This window comes from Myodes glareolus, chromosome 5, assembly GCF_982192425.1.
Source record: "Myodes glareolus chromosome 5, mMyoGla1.1, whole genome shotgun sequence".
Classification (NCBI taxonomy): Eukaryota; Metazoa; Chordata; class Mammalia; order Rodentia; family Cricetidae; genus Myodes; species Myodes glareolus.
The window spans coordinates 8,220,463-8,238,133 of record NC_142030.1 but is presented as its reverse complement, the minus strand read 5'-3'; the positions used below and the strand labels follow the sequence as shown (position 1 = coordinate 8,238,133).

The 17,671-nt window shown below is 41.5% G+C and overlaps 1 protein-coding gene across 4 annotated transcripts in view; it reads right to left on the bottom strand.

Moving 5' to 3' along the window:
- The window catches only part of Spata17 (spermatogenesis associated 17), a 166,409-nt gene that overhangs the window by 56,300 nt on the left and 92,438 nt on the right, over positions 1-17,671 (bottom strand). For all 4 annotated transcript variants that reach the window (XM_087906042.1, XM_087906043.1, XM_087906045.1 and 1 more), the window contains 2 exons: positions 11,016-11,222; positions 5,817-5,965 (listed from right to left, as the gene is read on the bottom strand). In XM_087906042.1, coding sequence (XP_087762168.1) covers positions 5,817-5,965; positions 11,016-11,222 — 356 coding nt within the window. The remainder of the gene's footprint in view (positions 1-5,816; positions 5,966-11,015; positions 11,223-17,671) is intronic.

Here is a 17,671-nt window from a genome sequence, read left to right as displayed (position 1 = left end):
ATTAAATAGGTCATGGGCCTATAGGAGAATCTACTATTATTATCTTGTTAAATGAACACAGCAATAAAATAACTCCTAATGATGTTCTCTAATACCCAGAGATCTGGGCTTCATTCAACCATATCACAGAAGCTTCTTAGAAAATCCTAGACAATCCTAAATTGTATCTCTCTATCAAAACCCTGCCTTCAAGACTAAGCAAGCTGTTGAGGAGAGGTAGAAGTATCGTAAGAGCCAGAGGTGGTGGATGACACCAAAGAAACAGCATCTCCAGACACAACAGGGCTGACACATACACGAGCTCACAGAGACTGTGGCAGCACTCATGAGATTTGCACAGGTTCAGGCCAGATGAGGACCCAGCCCTGAGAAGTGGAGTGGACACAGGGGCCAACCCCCAAGAAGAAGCTCTGTAACTGATACCTACTGACAAGGGAGAATTAGTTCTCCAACAGTCTCACTGGGTGTGTCTACATCACACTCCAGGGTGGACCCCATGCCCAGGAGCACCCAGACAACACAAAAGGAACTCAGGAGTATTTCTGCGATCTTTTTGTATCATTTTGGCTTTGGCTTTTTTTTTTTTTAATCTAATGGGTTCTTTGCTTGTTTCAATTTTCATTTTTGTGATTTTGTGGAATTTTTGTGGTTGTTTTTATTGTTTTGCTTCTGATTATTGTTTTCTGTTTGTTGAAAGGGAGAGGGAAAATAACAAAGTTGGGTGGGTAGGGATGTGGGGAGGTCTGGGAGGATTTGGGGGAGGAGAGATGTGATCAAATACATTGTATGAAAATGTTTTCATAAAAAAACAGAAAACTACTGGAAAAAATAAAATATCTGGGTTTCATTAGTAAAACTGGGTGGGTAAGATAGAAAGCATTTTATGGCTATTAAAATAGGAAATTGCAAATTCTTCCATCAAGACTTGAAGTAGAAAGGAGAGGAAGGGCTGATTTGAAAGCTCCTTGTAAGATGGAATGTACAAGCTTCAGGACTGATGGATATGATGATGAAGGTGAGGGAGACCCACAGCCCACCTTGATCAGGCATGCAGGGGACACAATTCACATCCAAGTCAAGGACAAAGAGGCCAGTGTGTCAGGCACAAAGTCTTAGACATCAGGCGAGGAGCACGTGAAGATGGGGCTGGAAATAATGCTGAAATGCAGAAGCAAACCTTGGACTCACAGAAGCCGTTGGTAGAAACGACAATGTACAGATGCACAGATTATATTTATATGAGACTGATGCCTGTGATCAGCCGAAGCCCCCACCTCCCAACAGCGCTACTGTAGTCCTCTACAGACCAGCTCCACTAAACACAGTCGTCCTTCTAAAGCACCATTGTCCGTGACCTGCCCTTCCACGGTGACCAAACCCACTCACAATTTGGGCTCACAGGTTCAGCATGTAGTCCCTCATGGTGGGGATATCAAGGCAGCAGCCATGTGAGGGAGCTGGTCACGCTGCATGGACAGTCTCCTTTTACATTCATTTTGGGACCCCATACACGGGATGGAGCTACCCACATTTAAGGAGGGCACATTCACCTCACTGAGTGCCGTTGGATCCCAACAAACACTGCCTGAGACATCTCAGCTCTGACTTAAGACTGTTCTGTTATGAATTGAAAATGTGTCCCATCCATACAAAGATTTCCACTCAATCTGTCACCATGATTTAATTCCTGAAAACAAAGCCCTTTCTGACCTCCTTCCAGACTTTTTCTCTAATTGTGCTAACAATGTCACACGTGTGCACAAACATTTTTTTTGCTCCCCTACTACTCTGCCTGGTCTCCCTTCCCTGTCAACCACCACTTCATTTCTAGTTCCTTCTCCAGACTCATGACTGCAGGCTCTGGAGAACAAAGACTTGTACTATTTGTGTACAGAAAATTTCTCCATATGTAAGCATCAAATTCATGTATCTCTGCATTGTGAGGTGCTAAAATGTTTGATTTTGAAAATTACTGTTTTAGTTGCTGAAGTTTCATTTAAGAAGTATTTCATGAATTTAGCTTGGGATTAAGACCATTCCCATTGGCTGTTGAAATGGTTTCAGCTAAACTTCTGCCATTTTGTACTATGTGTTTATGTAAGGTCAGCACTGAGGATTTGAAAATCAAACTGCCAATCAACTTGGAAAAATGCTGAAGATGCTCTGTTTCCTGCAGACTCAAATATTCAACCAAGACTTAATTCTCTACATAAAAATAAACAAGCACTTCCATCTCATTAAATCCAGCTTGCCTAACGTTTAATATGTGGCAAATTGCATGTATAAAATTATTTTAAAAATAAATTCTGTTGTGATTTACCATCAGTTTTCTGTATACAAACATATTTATAGATCTGGGGTCAGATGAAACTTCTTGAGCTGAGAAAGTGGTTAAAGTTTCTGGAGCCCTGTAAATTAGAGTAGTGTGTGGAGCAAGCCCGTGCTTGTAATGTAACTTCCTCCCAATTCTTGAAGAGCTGTCGTGCATATGCAAAGTGTGTGTCTGACAGATGTATGTGCAATTGTATGTGTGGGTGTATGTACCTATGTGTGTTTGTGGATGCCAGAAGAAGATACTGGATGTCCTTTCTGCCTATTCCCTTGAAACAGGGTGTCTTGCTGAACCTGAAACTAGACTGGCAGAAATGATCTCGGTGATCTCCTTTCTGTCCCTCAAATGTAGGGTTACAGATGCACACAGTTGTAGGTGCACAGGTTCCCTATTTTTCCCCGAGGCGCTTTGCAGGGCTGTTCTGCTTCCTGGTTCCACTGCATCAGCTTGAGGGTATAGCATAGAACTGCCCTCTCCTGTTATGTTAATTTCACCTACGGCCCAAGGGTGTAGCTTAGAGAGAACTCTCCCTCTACTGTCATGGTAATTCCATCTGCAAGCAAGGTTCTCACCCGCAGGCAAGGTTCCTGGGTCAGCTTTTCTCTGAGCCTGAGCACGCCCACCTGGCTTCCTCTTTTCTCTGTTCAGCTGCTCTCCGACCTTGGGTGCGGCCCCCTGACTTTTCTCTTTCCTTGATCCTGATGGGGGGCTGGTGTCCTTTTGCCCCACAGTATATATATCCGACTTATGCTTAATAAAGCTGCCATTTGCCACTTGCTCTTTGGCAGATGAGCCGGTCTCTTTGTGTGTGTGTCGTCTGTTCAAACCCCTAGGACATGCGTCCTTTCTCGTGGGCTCGAGTCAGGAAAGCGCGCGCCTGTTTCGAGGTTCGGGTGTCCACAGAAAAGTGCGGAAGCTTACACACAGTCATTTTTCTAGCATGTGTGCTGGGGGATTTGAACTCTGGAACTCTTATTATGCAGCAAATATTACTGCCCACTAAACAATTTTCCCCAGTCCTGATTGTTAATAATTATTTTTTAATTTAGATTCTTCTAAATTACTGGGTCTCAATATAATTTTTTAAGATAACATTTCTATCTATCTGACAGACAGGGAAATAGAGGCATGGCATGGTGAAATTACTGTCCAAAGAGTCTTAAGAGCACACTGCTGATGTTGGGGATGGGGCAAGGTTTGAGCTTGCATCATTCGAATTCCTCCTGATAAAATGCAATGTCATCTTCAGGGCAACACAAAAGCAAAGAGCACTGAGCATCAGTGCAGCGCTATGTCTCTAGCCCTCGAGAGCAGAAATAAGGCTCTGTCTTTCCTGACTGGAACAGATGGTCAGTGAACAAGCCTCAGACTGTAACAAGCATCCTGCCTCTGACTTCTGGAGATTGCTAATGTAGGAAGAAATTGTTAATGTAGGAAGTGGGTCCTCCATATTTAAAACATACATCTCTATGTCAGTGTAAATTTCTTTCTATGATTTCATCATAAAATTATCATTAACAGAGATGTAAAGCCTAGCTCTAACATTTCTATACATAATATACTTGTGGGTTATCCACCATACAAAGATGCATTTGTTTCAGAATAAGTTACAAAGCATCAATATTTCAAGCCTACTACAATGGAACAAACCGTGGGCTAAGTACCGGAAGCAGTTGCTTACATAAGCTGCCAAAAACGTAAGTGGTCTGAACTCAGTGAATCTTCAGCAATTCTGACTTAGCTTGTTTCTGACAGGCTTGCTAATCTCAGAAGTCCTGTTAAGTATCCAAATGCTTCAGCATGAAGGGTCTTCATGAGATCACAGGGACACGTGTTACTTACAGGTGGTCTATGGGGAGATCAAGCACATTCCTTTGGGGATAACACTGATGCTTGATCTTGCAAGGCTGATCAAGAGAATTCATGATAAGCGTGAAGAGCATTGACCCTCCAGGAGCACCCATGGGGTAAGCAACAGTATCAATTATTTTGGTAAGGAGTCTTCCCTTTCATAAACTTTGTCTTGTTGAAACAGAAGAGTAATTCTGAGCTAGGTGTAGTGGTATACCAAAAACCAGCAGAGGCAAGGACAAGCAAGAAGGTGCCAAGGTTAGGGCCAGCCTGGGCTACACAGTGAGGCCCCATCTCAAATTAAAAGCAAAAGAATTTTAGGACATACCTCTAGTATTCATAACTAAGCTCATATATTTTGCCTAAATTTGAGCCACAGAATCTTATGTAATTTCTGTGGTAAATATATGTATTTTCCCCAAACTAATATTGTTCAAGGTAATTTTTTATTTTTGATACATTTGATCAGAAACTGAAAACATCTACTAAACATACTATAGCTATTTTCATCACTAGCAGTCGCTCTAAAATAAAACCTAGACAATTCCTTTGGAGGCATTGACCTTTTTAGTTTTCAGCTTGTGAACATTTTTATTTTTCAATATTTGTTTAAAATTTCTTTATCCTAAAGAGTCATATGTATATTTCTTGACTGGTAAAATGATCAAAAACCCACTATGAAGGAGAAATGTCATGCTTGTTTCTTTATACAACATATTTTAATGCATTTGTAATTACTATTATATAAGTTATTACCATGTGACATACAGTGATGGTTAGTAGTTATTGTATATGGCACTTACATATTATAGTATGCTATTACATAGGAATTTATAGTAGTAATTTATATCATACTAAATTATTACATTATAATTAAAATCACTTATATTATTACCATTATCATTTAGCACACGAAACACTAAAATAATACCAAGATACACTGCAATAATGATTACACAAGACAGTCTAGGATAATAACAATAATAACAATAAGACCATTCTGGATTTACAATGGTCCATTATAAATTACACATGACTCTATTGTGGACAAAGCACCTTAAGAGAAAGGGAACATCAAAGAGAAAGATGTTATGTGTTAAGACCTAAGTCACTAAGGCTGTTAAAATAATTTACACTGGAAATGCTGACAGATCAGCCTCTATGGTTTTACTTATTCTCCTCGGTCTGAACTCGCCTCTTCCCCTGCACCTGATTGAAGACACCGTGGTGCACTGTTGTCTTCAGGCACATCTAGTCCACAGGAGACATGCTCGCTCTACTGTGTTATTTTGAAACCATTCGTTAGTCACGTAAAAATTCTAGCTGCAGATGTGTACAGCTGTTTTTTCCCTCTGAAAACACCACTGGTATTCCTCTCCTTGGAGAAGCGCACACACAAATATAATTTAGGGAGTGGCATATAGATTCACATTTTCCCCGTGAGTGGTGTATATACATTCTACCATCAATATTGCCCTCACTTACATCATTGTATGCTGTAATATGATTGTCACTGAATAGGCAAAGAGCGACTTTGCTTTTCTGCACAAAGGAAAGCATTCTCTATAAAATTAGGTTAACGAGAAGTACTGGAAGGTTTGAATCAGCAAAGACAATTCAGCTAAGCACTCACATCTTGTCGTTCACGTTGCGCATCCGTTCATCTTGCTTAAATGCCTCTCTGGCCAGCTCTAAGTGGTTGATGGGCTCTGCCACCCTCAGGGTGGGCTCCAAAGGCTTGTAACGCTGATGCAGGACTTCACTGATGTCTCGGAAGGGTCCCTGACAAGACAGGAGGACAAATGCGTTTCACTATGGAAGAGTTTCGACACAGTAACAACTGCAGTGCTGAACTTCTACAAAATAGAACAAGCTTATTTAATTATTTTTAAAACATTTTTCTGAGAAATAAAACAAGCAAATAAAAGAACAAGAGTATCAGCCAGGCAATGGTGGCACACACCTATAATACCAGCACTTGGGAGGCAGACACAGGCAAATCTCTGAATTCAAGGCCAATCCGGTCGATAGAGCAAGTTTCAGGACAGCCTGGGCTACACAGAGAAACCCTGTCTCAAAACAACAACAACAACAACAAAACCAAACAAACAAGAATATCACTTATCTTCTGGAACTGTCTTCTCTCATGAAAGTGATTGTCTTAAAACTGTTTTAGACTGGGCAGACATATCCCACCATGTTGAGAAGGTTCTCACATGTGGGCTAGCAAACCTATGGTTCTAGGTTGCTTTACATTGTAACTTTACAGGCACCCTTCTTCCAACACAACTGAAGTGTGTGCTTCCCCTTTTTAAGTTAGTAAAGACAAGAAAAGATTATGAGCATTAACTTTCCAAAAGCCTTTATGTGGGTGCCAAATACTGTATTTACTTGTTGGTTTCTGAAACATAAAATGCCCCACTGACCATCCTTGTTCTATCTGAATTCGGATGCTCATTGGTTCCAGAACTAAAGGTAGTCTTTCAGGACTAAAACTAAAAGAGGAAAGAGTGCACAGACGAACCTGAGTGACTCTCTGCACAGCCTCCTGTAGAGTAAGATAAGGCACAAGGCACCAGAGTGCACTGGCTGGCCAGCCAGCATCATGATGTTCACAGGCAAGCCAAAGGCAGCTTAGGCATTTGCTGTGTCGCTAACGACATACTGTTTTATATCTTTTCACCCCTGTTTTAGAGAGGAATAATACAAAATGGACAAAGATTTCTAATCTCATTCCTTATTCTTGAAACTGTCTCCTTTAGATGGGTTATTACTAAGAAGTCGCAGCTGGAGCCTCTGCGAGTGCCGAGTGAAGACTGTGGGGCTAATAAAAAGAAATGATTCACGCCTCATTTATGTTCACTTATGTTTTACATTAATAGAAACCAATAATAGGAACCAGTTACCATAAAAGTCATGGACCGTAAATAACACAAATGGCAGATCAGTATCATCTAGTACTTTCCGCAGCTGGACAGGAGGATTACTATATTTGGAAGGGGTTAGTGGATTTGTATTGGAAGTTTGCTTTTTAAAGACACACGATCATGATTTCAATCTGTAATCAAGGAGTCAAGAGTCTTAAACTGAACGCTTTGCGCTTTGTCAAATACAATGGTGAAAGAATTGGTATTTGGTTGGGAACTAAGTGCCAGTCACTCCTGTGGGCCTGTCTTCACTGGGTGTGTCAGAGTGAGAACTGGGCTCAGGACTTCCTTTAGGATGTGAGACTAACACTCCATGTGGCCTTAAAGACATGCTGCATCTCAAAATTGGCAGGTTCTTATTTGTTACAAAAATAGAATTCAAAAGCATTTGGGACAAAAGAACCATCAAAGAAACAAAAGTTCAGAAGCTGAAATGGACAAGGCCAGCAGATGCTTTAAACCTCTGTTGGAAAACACACACACACACACACACACACACGCACACACACACACACACCTTCCTCAATCTCCAATCTCCCTTACTACACTTGTCTGGAATTCACTAGCTCTCGAGTACAGGGCTGTCAGAGGAACCTTATTTAAGCAATAGCATCATGAGAATGGACCAGAGCTTTTTGCACCCTGTCAGTCTCCTGTTCCATCCCAATCAGCATTTTGCCTTAGAGCTCAATGGTGCACCTCTTTAGTGAGTAAACTGGACAGATGCTGACTCTTCTTTGCCACAGCTTCTGTTTAAGAGCTGAGGTATATCCTGTCCCATTTGTTCCTGAAGTGACACAAGTTAATATATTTTGGAAATAACTTCAAATTTTAGATATTTTCATCATCATTTCTTTAACCAACAATTCCTGGAATGTGTGGCTATCTAAGGCTCAACCTGATCCTATGGGTCCTTGTGTTCTCAGCTGTAACTTTGCAGGGTTTAATTTTGCCTTGCCTCCATCCAGGTCTTGGCTATGAAAATCAAGCACATTTCTGTTCTACAGTCAATGTGACTACATAGTTATCCTTTATTTCAAAGTGTTTATTCAAGTTTAATAATGAATATTTTTAACTTAGTAGAGTTGTCCCAGGCATTCAAGAAATTAGCATCCAAATCCCAAATGCTGTGTTCACACATTGGCATCTGGGTGGTCTTAAACATCCTCAATGTATTGACCCTTTTATTATTGAATAGAAGAAATGTTGCTTAGCCAATGAATAAACAACAATCCTGCTGTGCATAAAAAGAAAGACACGAGGGTAGAGGGAAGAGAGGACACAAAAGAAGAAACAAGACAAACAAAAAGAAAAGAAAAATGTTAAGATGAAAGAAGGAGGTGAGAAAGAGCTTGGGCAGTGTGTGCAGAGTAAGAGAAGGCTGTGAGGTAAAGGAGAGAAGGAAAAAGGAATGGAAAAATGATAAGAAATTAAATGAGAGAGAAAAACAAGAAAAGAGACTAGAAGAAGTGAGAAGGGAACAGAATGTATATAGCAGCAGAGGTGTTTTATGATTCCTGTTGTGGAATACTGTTTTAAGATGTGCTATATTTGTTTATGTTGTGGAACATTTGTTTTAATGATGCAAAAATGTGTTGCATTCTTCTATGTTGGATTTGTTTAACTGTGAAGCTGTGATTCTTTGCCTGTCTAAAACACCCGATGGTCTAAAAAGAGCTGAATGGCCAGTAGGAAGGCAGGAGAAAGGATAGGTGGGGCTGGGAAACAGAATAAATGATGAGAAAAAGAAAGACAGGAAGAGAAAACAAGCAGCAAGGGAAAAAGGGGCCAACCACCCAGGTACACAACCAGTGCCAGAGTAAGTAAGAAAGAAAAGGTGTACAGAAATAGAGAAAGGTAAAAGCCCAGAGGCAACAGATAGACAAGATAATTTAAGAAAGCTGGCTAGAAACAAGCCAAGGTACGGCCAGACATCTATAAGAATGAGACTCCATGTGTGATTTGGGAGATGAATTCTGCCCCCTGCAAAAGAACAAAGAGCTAAGAGATAAATAAACAAACCAGGATCCCTCTAAGATGTCATAAAATTAACAGCTAATAGTGCTTGTTTTGTTAGCAGGCTTGAGAGGAAAATATTGAAATAAAGGCAACTGAGGGTGTAATTACAGAGAACAGAAATACATCCCAGATAATTATAGCAATGTAGGAAGTTCTAACACAGTAGGATGCAAGTGATCTGACTGAGAGGCCCACCAGGTGTCAGGCATGGAAAGTCTCCAAGGTGTCTCCAATAGGCTCTGCTTCAAGCTCTCCGCTGTTCTGGGTGGTCTCCTGCCCTTGAATGGAAACAGGTCTACTCATCTTAAATAGACAAAACAGGGCAATGGTCATGGGATATCAGTTCTGGCTTCTGTTTCGAAAGCATCTCCCCCTTCTGCAGGATGGTTCCCTTTGAAGGAAGCCAGTAGCCATGCCGTGGGGCAACTTTGTGAGGTTGACACTATGAGGAAGGACAACAACATGGCAGCAGCTAGCCTTGGGGATGACAGAACTGAGCAAGGGGATCTCTTTGCCTCCTCTCCTTACAGCCCATCCAAGCCTTCAGAGGAAGCCACAGCCTGGGTGACCCCTGACAACACTCATGAGAAAACTAGATTCAGAGGCACTACCCTAGGGATGCTATGGAAAGGCAAATGCATTTTGGTTTAGGCCTTTCTGTTCTCTCTTTCTGGTACCTGATATTCAAGCAAGCCTGTGGAGGGAGCCAATGTGCAGAGGGTTAGTTACTCTTCAGGGTCAAACCCAGCTGCCGACTGACGCTAGCCACAGGCAGCTGCCATCTGCAGTTGAAATACTGAAGGGTTCACAGAGTTGTCCCTTCCGGGACAATGGGGCTTTTAGGATCATGACAAATATCCTTCCCTGTCTAAAAGTCTACCCTGCAGCCCAGGAAGGACTTTTCCTACCTAACTCTATCACAATCCAGATACAGTCAAGATTTCCTGGTTGTCTGTGCTGTGAGTCTTTGGGGTGTCTCCAAATGTCAAACTGGCACTTTTTAAATGATTCAAATGGAAGTCATATTTCAAACATTACGTGTATCATCGGAGGAGAGGTTATGTTAAGTCTATTGCATAGCACTAGACATATTTCCAGCAATAATGGATTACAGCGGGTGCTACTGTAACAATTCACATAAAACAGCCCAGTATTTGTACAATAACCTGTATTCTAAACCCACACTCAGTAGGATGTCCAAAATAGGCAGACCACTTACCTACTTTTTTGGCAACAAGGTTATCATGAGATATTTCAAATTTAAAGTTAAGTCTTTATAAATAAAGAACTTTTCTTTCACAAAACAAAGGAATTTTAATCATACAACACCATGGAAAGAGTAAAACATTTGCCATGGGACCAAAAAAAAAAAAAGAAACAAAAAAAACTCACTTTCAAGCCATTTGACTTAGTAGTGTGTAGTCAAAAAATGTGGTATCAGGTTTATCAGGTTTGCAAGGTATTTTTAAAGTAGCTAACATAAAGTGATCATGTCTTTTGAGTCATGGATGGATAAAGATTTGGGCACACACATGTGATGGAAATATATATATATATATATATATATATATATATATATGAAAGGAATGGCATTCTGACATATTTTGACAGGTCTTAGTATACTTTGACATGAGAAACAGGCCATGATGGGACACAGAAGAGAAATGGAGAGCATTTTGAAGAGCCTGAGGTTGGCGAGGAGGAGCTGTCTGTGGTGACAATAGTGGTCAGACAACGGTGCTCACGAGCCCGATGCGCTAGAAAGGTGTGTTGAAAGATGACGACATTAACAAACATCATTATGCGTATACTATAGCACAGTAAGAGGCTAGGGGAAGAGTGAGGGTAAGAAATTAAAGACGGATTCCCGTGGGGTCGCTTGGTACCTGGCACTGCTTCCTGTTGATAGGTGGCAGACTTGCCGACTGCGGAAAGGAGCGGGCACTGGTGCAGGCCAGCCAGCTACTGAGGCTACGGTGGGATCTGGTCGTCACTGCAGTTTCTGGTTGGTGCATTAACGGCTTTGCCTTCTGTAACCGCAGCTCCCAAGGGTCAGGCTGTTTTCGGAAAGGTGAATTGTATATACCTGGAACCTAAAGAAGAACAACTCTTAATTTTAATATGAAGTTAAACTGTCATGCATTTAAGGGAAAAATAGTTGAAACTTCAACTCTGCTGCTTAATCAGGGCTGGGCTTACCAGAGGGGAATTAAAAGAATACTGACCCTTTGGATCTGGTTTAGACCAATAATCTTAGCGATTTTAAGGATTGCAGAGTAAGTATGTTTTTAAAACTCAGTCTGAAATTGTATTTGAGGAAAATTACAGTGGGATCTTAAGTCATCCATTTTGTATTCTTGGGAGATAAGCTTTAAAGTCTATCTGTAAGCCGTACCATCTTTTACGCGAAGGCAAATGTGAAATGTCTGAATAAGTTTGATAGTGTTAACTTTGAGTCCTGTATTTGGACTTCACATCCATATGGGATGCTCACGGAAATGAACGGGACATCAGGTGTCCTGCTTCTGCAGTGCCATGTTGGCCTTGCTGCTCCGTGATGGCTCTGTCACATGCTGCACAGAACAGTGGAGACTGGGCATAGCATCTGCTGGGCTGTAGAGGCTGCACACGTGACATAGGACAAAAATGACGTTCAAGTGCAGCGGATGTCCGTTTTGTAGAAACCTCCTGTTATTTGAATCACAAACTGTAGAGAACCTTACTTGATATAAATATATTTTGATAGTATTAGATTTCCACAGAAGCATAATAAAAATACATGAACATATCTATACATGCGCATGTATAAATACCCTTCATGAGAATTCACATATGTAGGGAAAAGTAAAAGTTTCAAGGATGGAAAATTGGTGGCTCTGTAGACACAGAACTATATAAAGAATTTATTAAATGGTTCTGTTATTGCTAAAAGAAATAGTCTTTTCTTTTATGTTGTAATTAATCCATAAACATCTCTGATCATATATTACTTTGGCGCAGGTGCAGTCCCATGGTAGTACTAGGTAGAGCAGCCATCTTTAGAAAATTATTCAGGAAAAGTTTGACATTTCTAATCAACACTTCAGCAAGAGTTGGCTCCTATCCTACACCCAGCCCAGCCCTGAACCAATTCTTCCTTTCTAACCTGGAGGTACCACTCTGCTCACCATCATCCATTACATAAATTGCTATTTCAGAGTTATCTTTGTGTCTCAGTTTTCCTCAGCAAGCAAGTGGAGTGCATGGCAGTTCTTTGGTATTTTGGCAACCTCAAAATCTATCAAGATGCAAGGTACGCAGTAGACAATAAATGACTCTAAACACTCAACCGTTCAGAAAATGTATCAAGTCCTGTGACTCCAGCTTTCCTAAGCAGCGAAAGCACACGAGAAAAAAGGGAATTCACGATGCGACCTTTTTCTACAGCACACTGTTCATATTGACTTACAAAGAACCATGATTAGACCCACATGGGTCACCTCAAATCCAACTTTTCTACTTTTCAATTAAGGACTAAAATTTATTGTACATAAAATAAAGTTAACACAAACACATGTCTAAAACCAATTTTCAAATAGTTTCTTCTTTGATATTTACTCCTTAATATGAGTGATACTATATTTTAGAATGATTTTTTTAAGTTACAGAAAGTATTTTAGTGTAAGGGTAACACATTTTTGTCATTATAGAAAACAAAGTGGATGGATACATGAAAGAAACAAACGGTAGTGAAGTAACATATACATATGTGCATGTTTGTCTGTGTATGTATGTTTATAGGAGCTTTAGTGAAGGAACATGTACATATGTCTATAGGAGCTTTAGTGAAGGAACATGTACATATGTCTATAGGAGCTTTAGTGAAGGAACATATACACATGTGTAGGCATGTCTATAGGAGCTTTAGTGAAGGAACATATACACATACATATGCATGTCTATAGGAGCTTTAGTGGCCACTCAGCTGAGGGCAAGTCTTCAGATGGTTTTTAGAATGCTTTTCTAGATCAAAAATGTACTGAGGATGAGGGGGAAGAACAAATGTTAGATTAAAAAAGATGATTTTGGCATAAAATAACCATGTCATTTGCTCTCTGAAAAAGATACAAGAGAACAAATACCATTTTGGATAGGGGCAGTCTAATTGGAAATCTGTTAATTTACTTTACTGCCCAAATTTCCACGACCTTATAGATTAAGTTGTGAGATTCACACAACTGAGCTAAAGGTTGTAATTTACCATTTAGACTCCCACTGGCCTGAACAGCTGCTAGCATCTGTATTAACTTTGCCCCGCTAGGAATCTTGATCTCCTCGTGCATCTGCACGCACGTGTATACATAGGCAAGATGGGAAATGCAAATGGCCTGAGAGACATGATAGCTTTCTTAAATTAGACTTTGTAACTATATAGAGACCTCCTCATGTGTATTCTCTTTGCAATTTAAATCAAATATAGATAGAAAATATATTTTAATTGAATTTCAAATGTATCATTTAAAATCTTCAAGGTGTCAGTATGTTAGAAATTACTATGATAGCTAACTTACCTCAGTAAAAGCAGTCTGGCCTTCCTGGACCTCCCACAGCAAGCAAATACCTATTTAATGCTATGGTCTCCATTTAATTATTATTTCTTTAAGTAAGTAATGCTTAAAAATATATGACTGTCTCAATTGCCACATTCCATATCTGAAAGCTGGTTAAGAAGAATGTTTCTTGCGAGACACAGAAGACACAGTAACCCCGAAGGGACGAGGGCATATTTTCTACTTTCCCCATTTCTCACAGCCTAGAAGGGCCACTGCCATGCTAGCTTTGGGGACTTCATTTTCAGTAATAATTTCCTAGAGTGACCAACACTATGGGGAAATCTGTGCTAACTGTTTGAAAAAAAGAGAAAGAAAAGGAAAAAGCCTAACCCTGAGTTATTTGCAGTTCTGTCATGCTAACACTCAACTCAATAAGGCCTAGGAGCTCTCAGGAGGCAACTCTGCTAATAGCTTCCCACTGACCTCCTTGCAACAGGCCCGGCTGCTGACTGGTGGCCCGGTGGTGAAGACAGCAAATGAGGTGTGAAAGCTGATTTTTTTTAAAGGCTATGATTCTGAGTGGTCAAAAAAAGGCAATGAGTTATATAATAGATATATATTTGTCCTGAATTTCCCCCTTCAGACCGTCCATCATGGGAACTTAAGCATGACCTAGAATATTAATTATGTCAGGTTGAGCAATGAGCAAATGTACCATTTGTTAGCCAGTCACCCTTAGCCTTACATTAATATTTTGAACTATTCCATATTTCTAACAATCTATCAGCGGGCTCCTTTCTCCTCCGTTTTTATTCTGAAGCTTGAGTGCTGGATGAGAGAGTATTTTTAGGTGTCGCGGATTTGAAAGCAAAGGAGAGACATGCTCACATGGAGCTGTGCAGTCTCAGAATGCTCAAAATGTGCGTGATGTGGCTCCCTCACACGGACCTTTGTGGCTGTGTGCCTGAGGGATGCTGCAGTCAACGTCTTCTCCTTTCTTTGTGGCTGAGGGTTCCTCTCAGAACGCATTTCTGTCGAGTGAAGAGACTATGAAACTGAATATGACACCTTGGATTCCCACACCAGTTACTGATGTTTCGTGGTAGGTTTTGCCATCTAACAAACAGTCAGAGCCCAGACTTGGAAGCTGCTTACCCTGGGAGTGGACAGCTTAGTTCAGAGGCATCACCTTTTCCTTTTAGGAAACGGAAATCGCTCCAGTCACTCAGCAAACAGAAGCCACAGATTATTACAAAGGGACAAAATCTAAAAGCATTCTCAGGTCTCTTGATTTAAAATCTGTGAACGCTGCGAGAGGTCCCTGTTTCTCACAGGTGCCTACCTGAAGTAGGCCTGTGCACTAAACTTTAAGCAGATACAGTTAGAAACAGAACAATAAGGAAACACAGTAGCAAAGGGCTCTGAGGACTGGAAGAGTAAACGTGGGCAGAGAACTGAGCGAAATAGTTGCCACTGCCATTCAGTTGCCTGCTGAACCGACAATGGCGGAACACTCCATCATAGCTATCGGATGTCCTTGTGCTGGGGGATTTGCTAAACCCCACTCAGTAAGTAATTGCCCTGCGGTTAGGAGACAGAGTGTTGCCATGCTGCCGTAGCCCGGCGTTTAGGAGGCAGCTAGACCGCTGCCCCTGCTGAGGACCGGGAGGTAGCATGGCCATTTCTCAGCTGTAGCAGCTGCATTCCTCCCGCATCTCAGGCAGTACTCATCGCTGGGCATTCACGGACGTCTATGTGACACGAACCTACTGCCATAAAGCAAATAGGATCACACAAAAAGCTAACTCCTGCTAACCATACACTTGCTGTTTTACTTCAGCTAAGAAAGTTTTGGAGCCTGGGTAGTCTCAATCGCTGTGTGAAACAGTAGAAATCCTCACGACTCTTGTCTTGTTTTTATTTAAAAACATTATTTGCTTAAACCTTAGGAACCTGACATATTTCACACAGGTTTCCTTTGGTAGCTGCTTGTCACTGTAGCCCTGAGCTGGAGACCAGGCACTACCATGTTCTGTCCTCAGCCCCGCTGCCACACAGAGAGAGCAGAACTGAACGGGAAAGAAAGAAAAGGGAAGAGAGGGAAAGCATAGAGAGGAGAGAAGAAAAGAGAAACTGTAAAAGGTTTCCATCAAGTTAGAATGAAGCCTTGTAAAGCAGGCATGAGAAGTCACCATTACTACCTGAAAGGGCTTCTTGTAAGGCTTCTAGGATCTCAAACCGGACAGGGCGGCATGCAAGCACTATTTTCCACTGGCAGGTGACTTGTGTGTTCACTTGGTGGCCATTTCCTGCGAAACTCAGTGCTGCTGCTGCAGGGAGCAGTAGACCTGCATTCAGCTGTGCAGGAGAAGACCCCAGTGGCCCTCAGGACTCAGCATGCCAAGAGAAGACCCCCATGTCCCTCAGGGCTCAGCATGCCTGGGGAAGACCCCCATGTCCCTCAGGGCTCAGCATGCCTGGGGAAGACCCCAGCGGCCTCGGCATGCATGGAGAAAAGCCTAGTAACCCTCAGGATTTGGCATGTGTAACATGAGGGGCCGGCATGGTTGGAGATCTCCAGGGCCATCAGAGCTTTGGTGCAAGGAGTGGTAGATGCAGAGAACCCCCCAGAAGCATCCTCTAGATACTATATTGTGCCTGTTCTATTCTGAAGAATTTTTTTTTCATATGTGTCTTAAAGAGGAAGAAACAAAGGTTTGGTGTCATTTTATTCTTACATGATCAGAGAGAAATATTTTTACATAACTGCCTTTACTAAGTAAAAGACATGTAATTTTAGAGGTGAATTTGCTATTTTTGTTAATATTATAAATGAAAACATTTCCTGTGAATGCTGATGAGAAGGAAGAGATTTAAAGACAATATTCCCCAATGCCAGCTGAAGTCAGTAACTACAGACCACCGGCCAAACTGCTCAATCTAAGGTGTGCACAGAGATGGACAATGCCCTTCATGTCCGAGGCCATTCTAAGGAGGAAGGGAGGTCTGACTTTTCATGATATACGGTAACACCCCGTAGCTGAGGCACACATCTTCTGGTGCCTGTTATCAAAGACATAGAACGTGTTGTGGGGACTGAATCTGTGTAGCAAGCATACCTGCATTTGTTCTAAAGCTAGGCAGCATTTTCTAATAAAAATGGGAGAAAGGTACCAAGAGAATAACTGAAGGAATCAGGGAGGGGAGATCTGGGGAAACAGGGAACATCGAGTCTGCCACTTGTGGGAGGAGGCTACTGCCAAAAACGATCTTCAGAATGTTGGGCATCATCTCTTATTTTTTCAAGCTCTCTCCCCCATGTGGCTATTTAGGGAACATAAAAATGTGTCTCCTAGTCTAACCTCACTTTTCTGTCAATCCTGTAATCCTAGTGAGGGAAAGCACACACTCCCCATTCTCCTACTTTTCCTACTGTTCTCCCCTCTCCCTCTCTCTCACCTTCCCTGGGTCAGGGAAAGGAGGGTTTCGGTCCAGCGTGAAGAAGGTGCTCCCGCCCAGGTATGCTCCTGCCTCCCTCCTCTTGAAAGCCAGCCTAGCAACGGGAAGCGCATATCCGTTCTCTCCTTCCATCTCAGTGCATTGCAATGGGTCTGTTCTTGCTTTACTATGAGGAGAAGAATGGAATCACACAGAATCGAAGTCATTACTGACAGAGTCCAGAAGGCATAAAGCAGATCCATCCCGTCTTTCTCTAATTGGCTCTGAACTCAAGCAGGGAAAGTGCTCACGATTAGGCCCTGACACCTTTCTTCCTCCTCTGAGCCCATCTCTATCCTGATTCATTCATCCCAGGCCTTTGGTGAGGATCCTGCCTCCTTCCTGTCATCAAATGCACTGGCATTGCAGATGGTGTTGTATATACCAATAAATGGTCCATTTTTGTCATTTGGAACATAACAAGCCACCTTTTTCACTAACATGAATATTATTAATCAAAAAAACTATTAGTAGCTAATTTGAGAGTAAGATGCCAAAGACACATTTTTTTT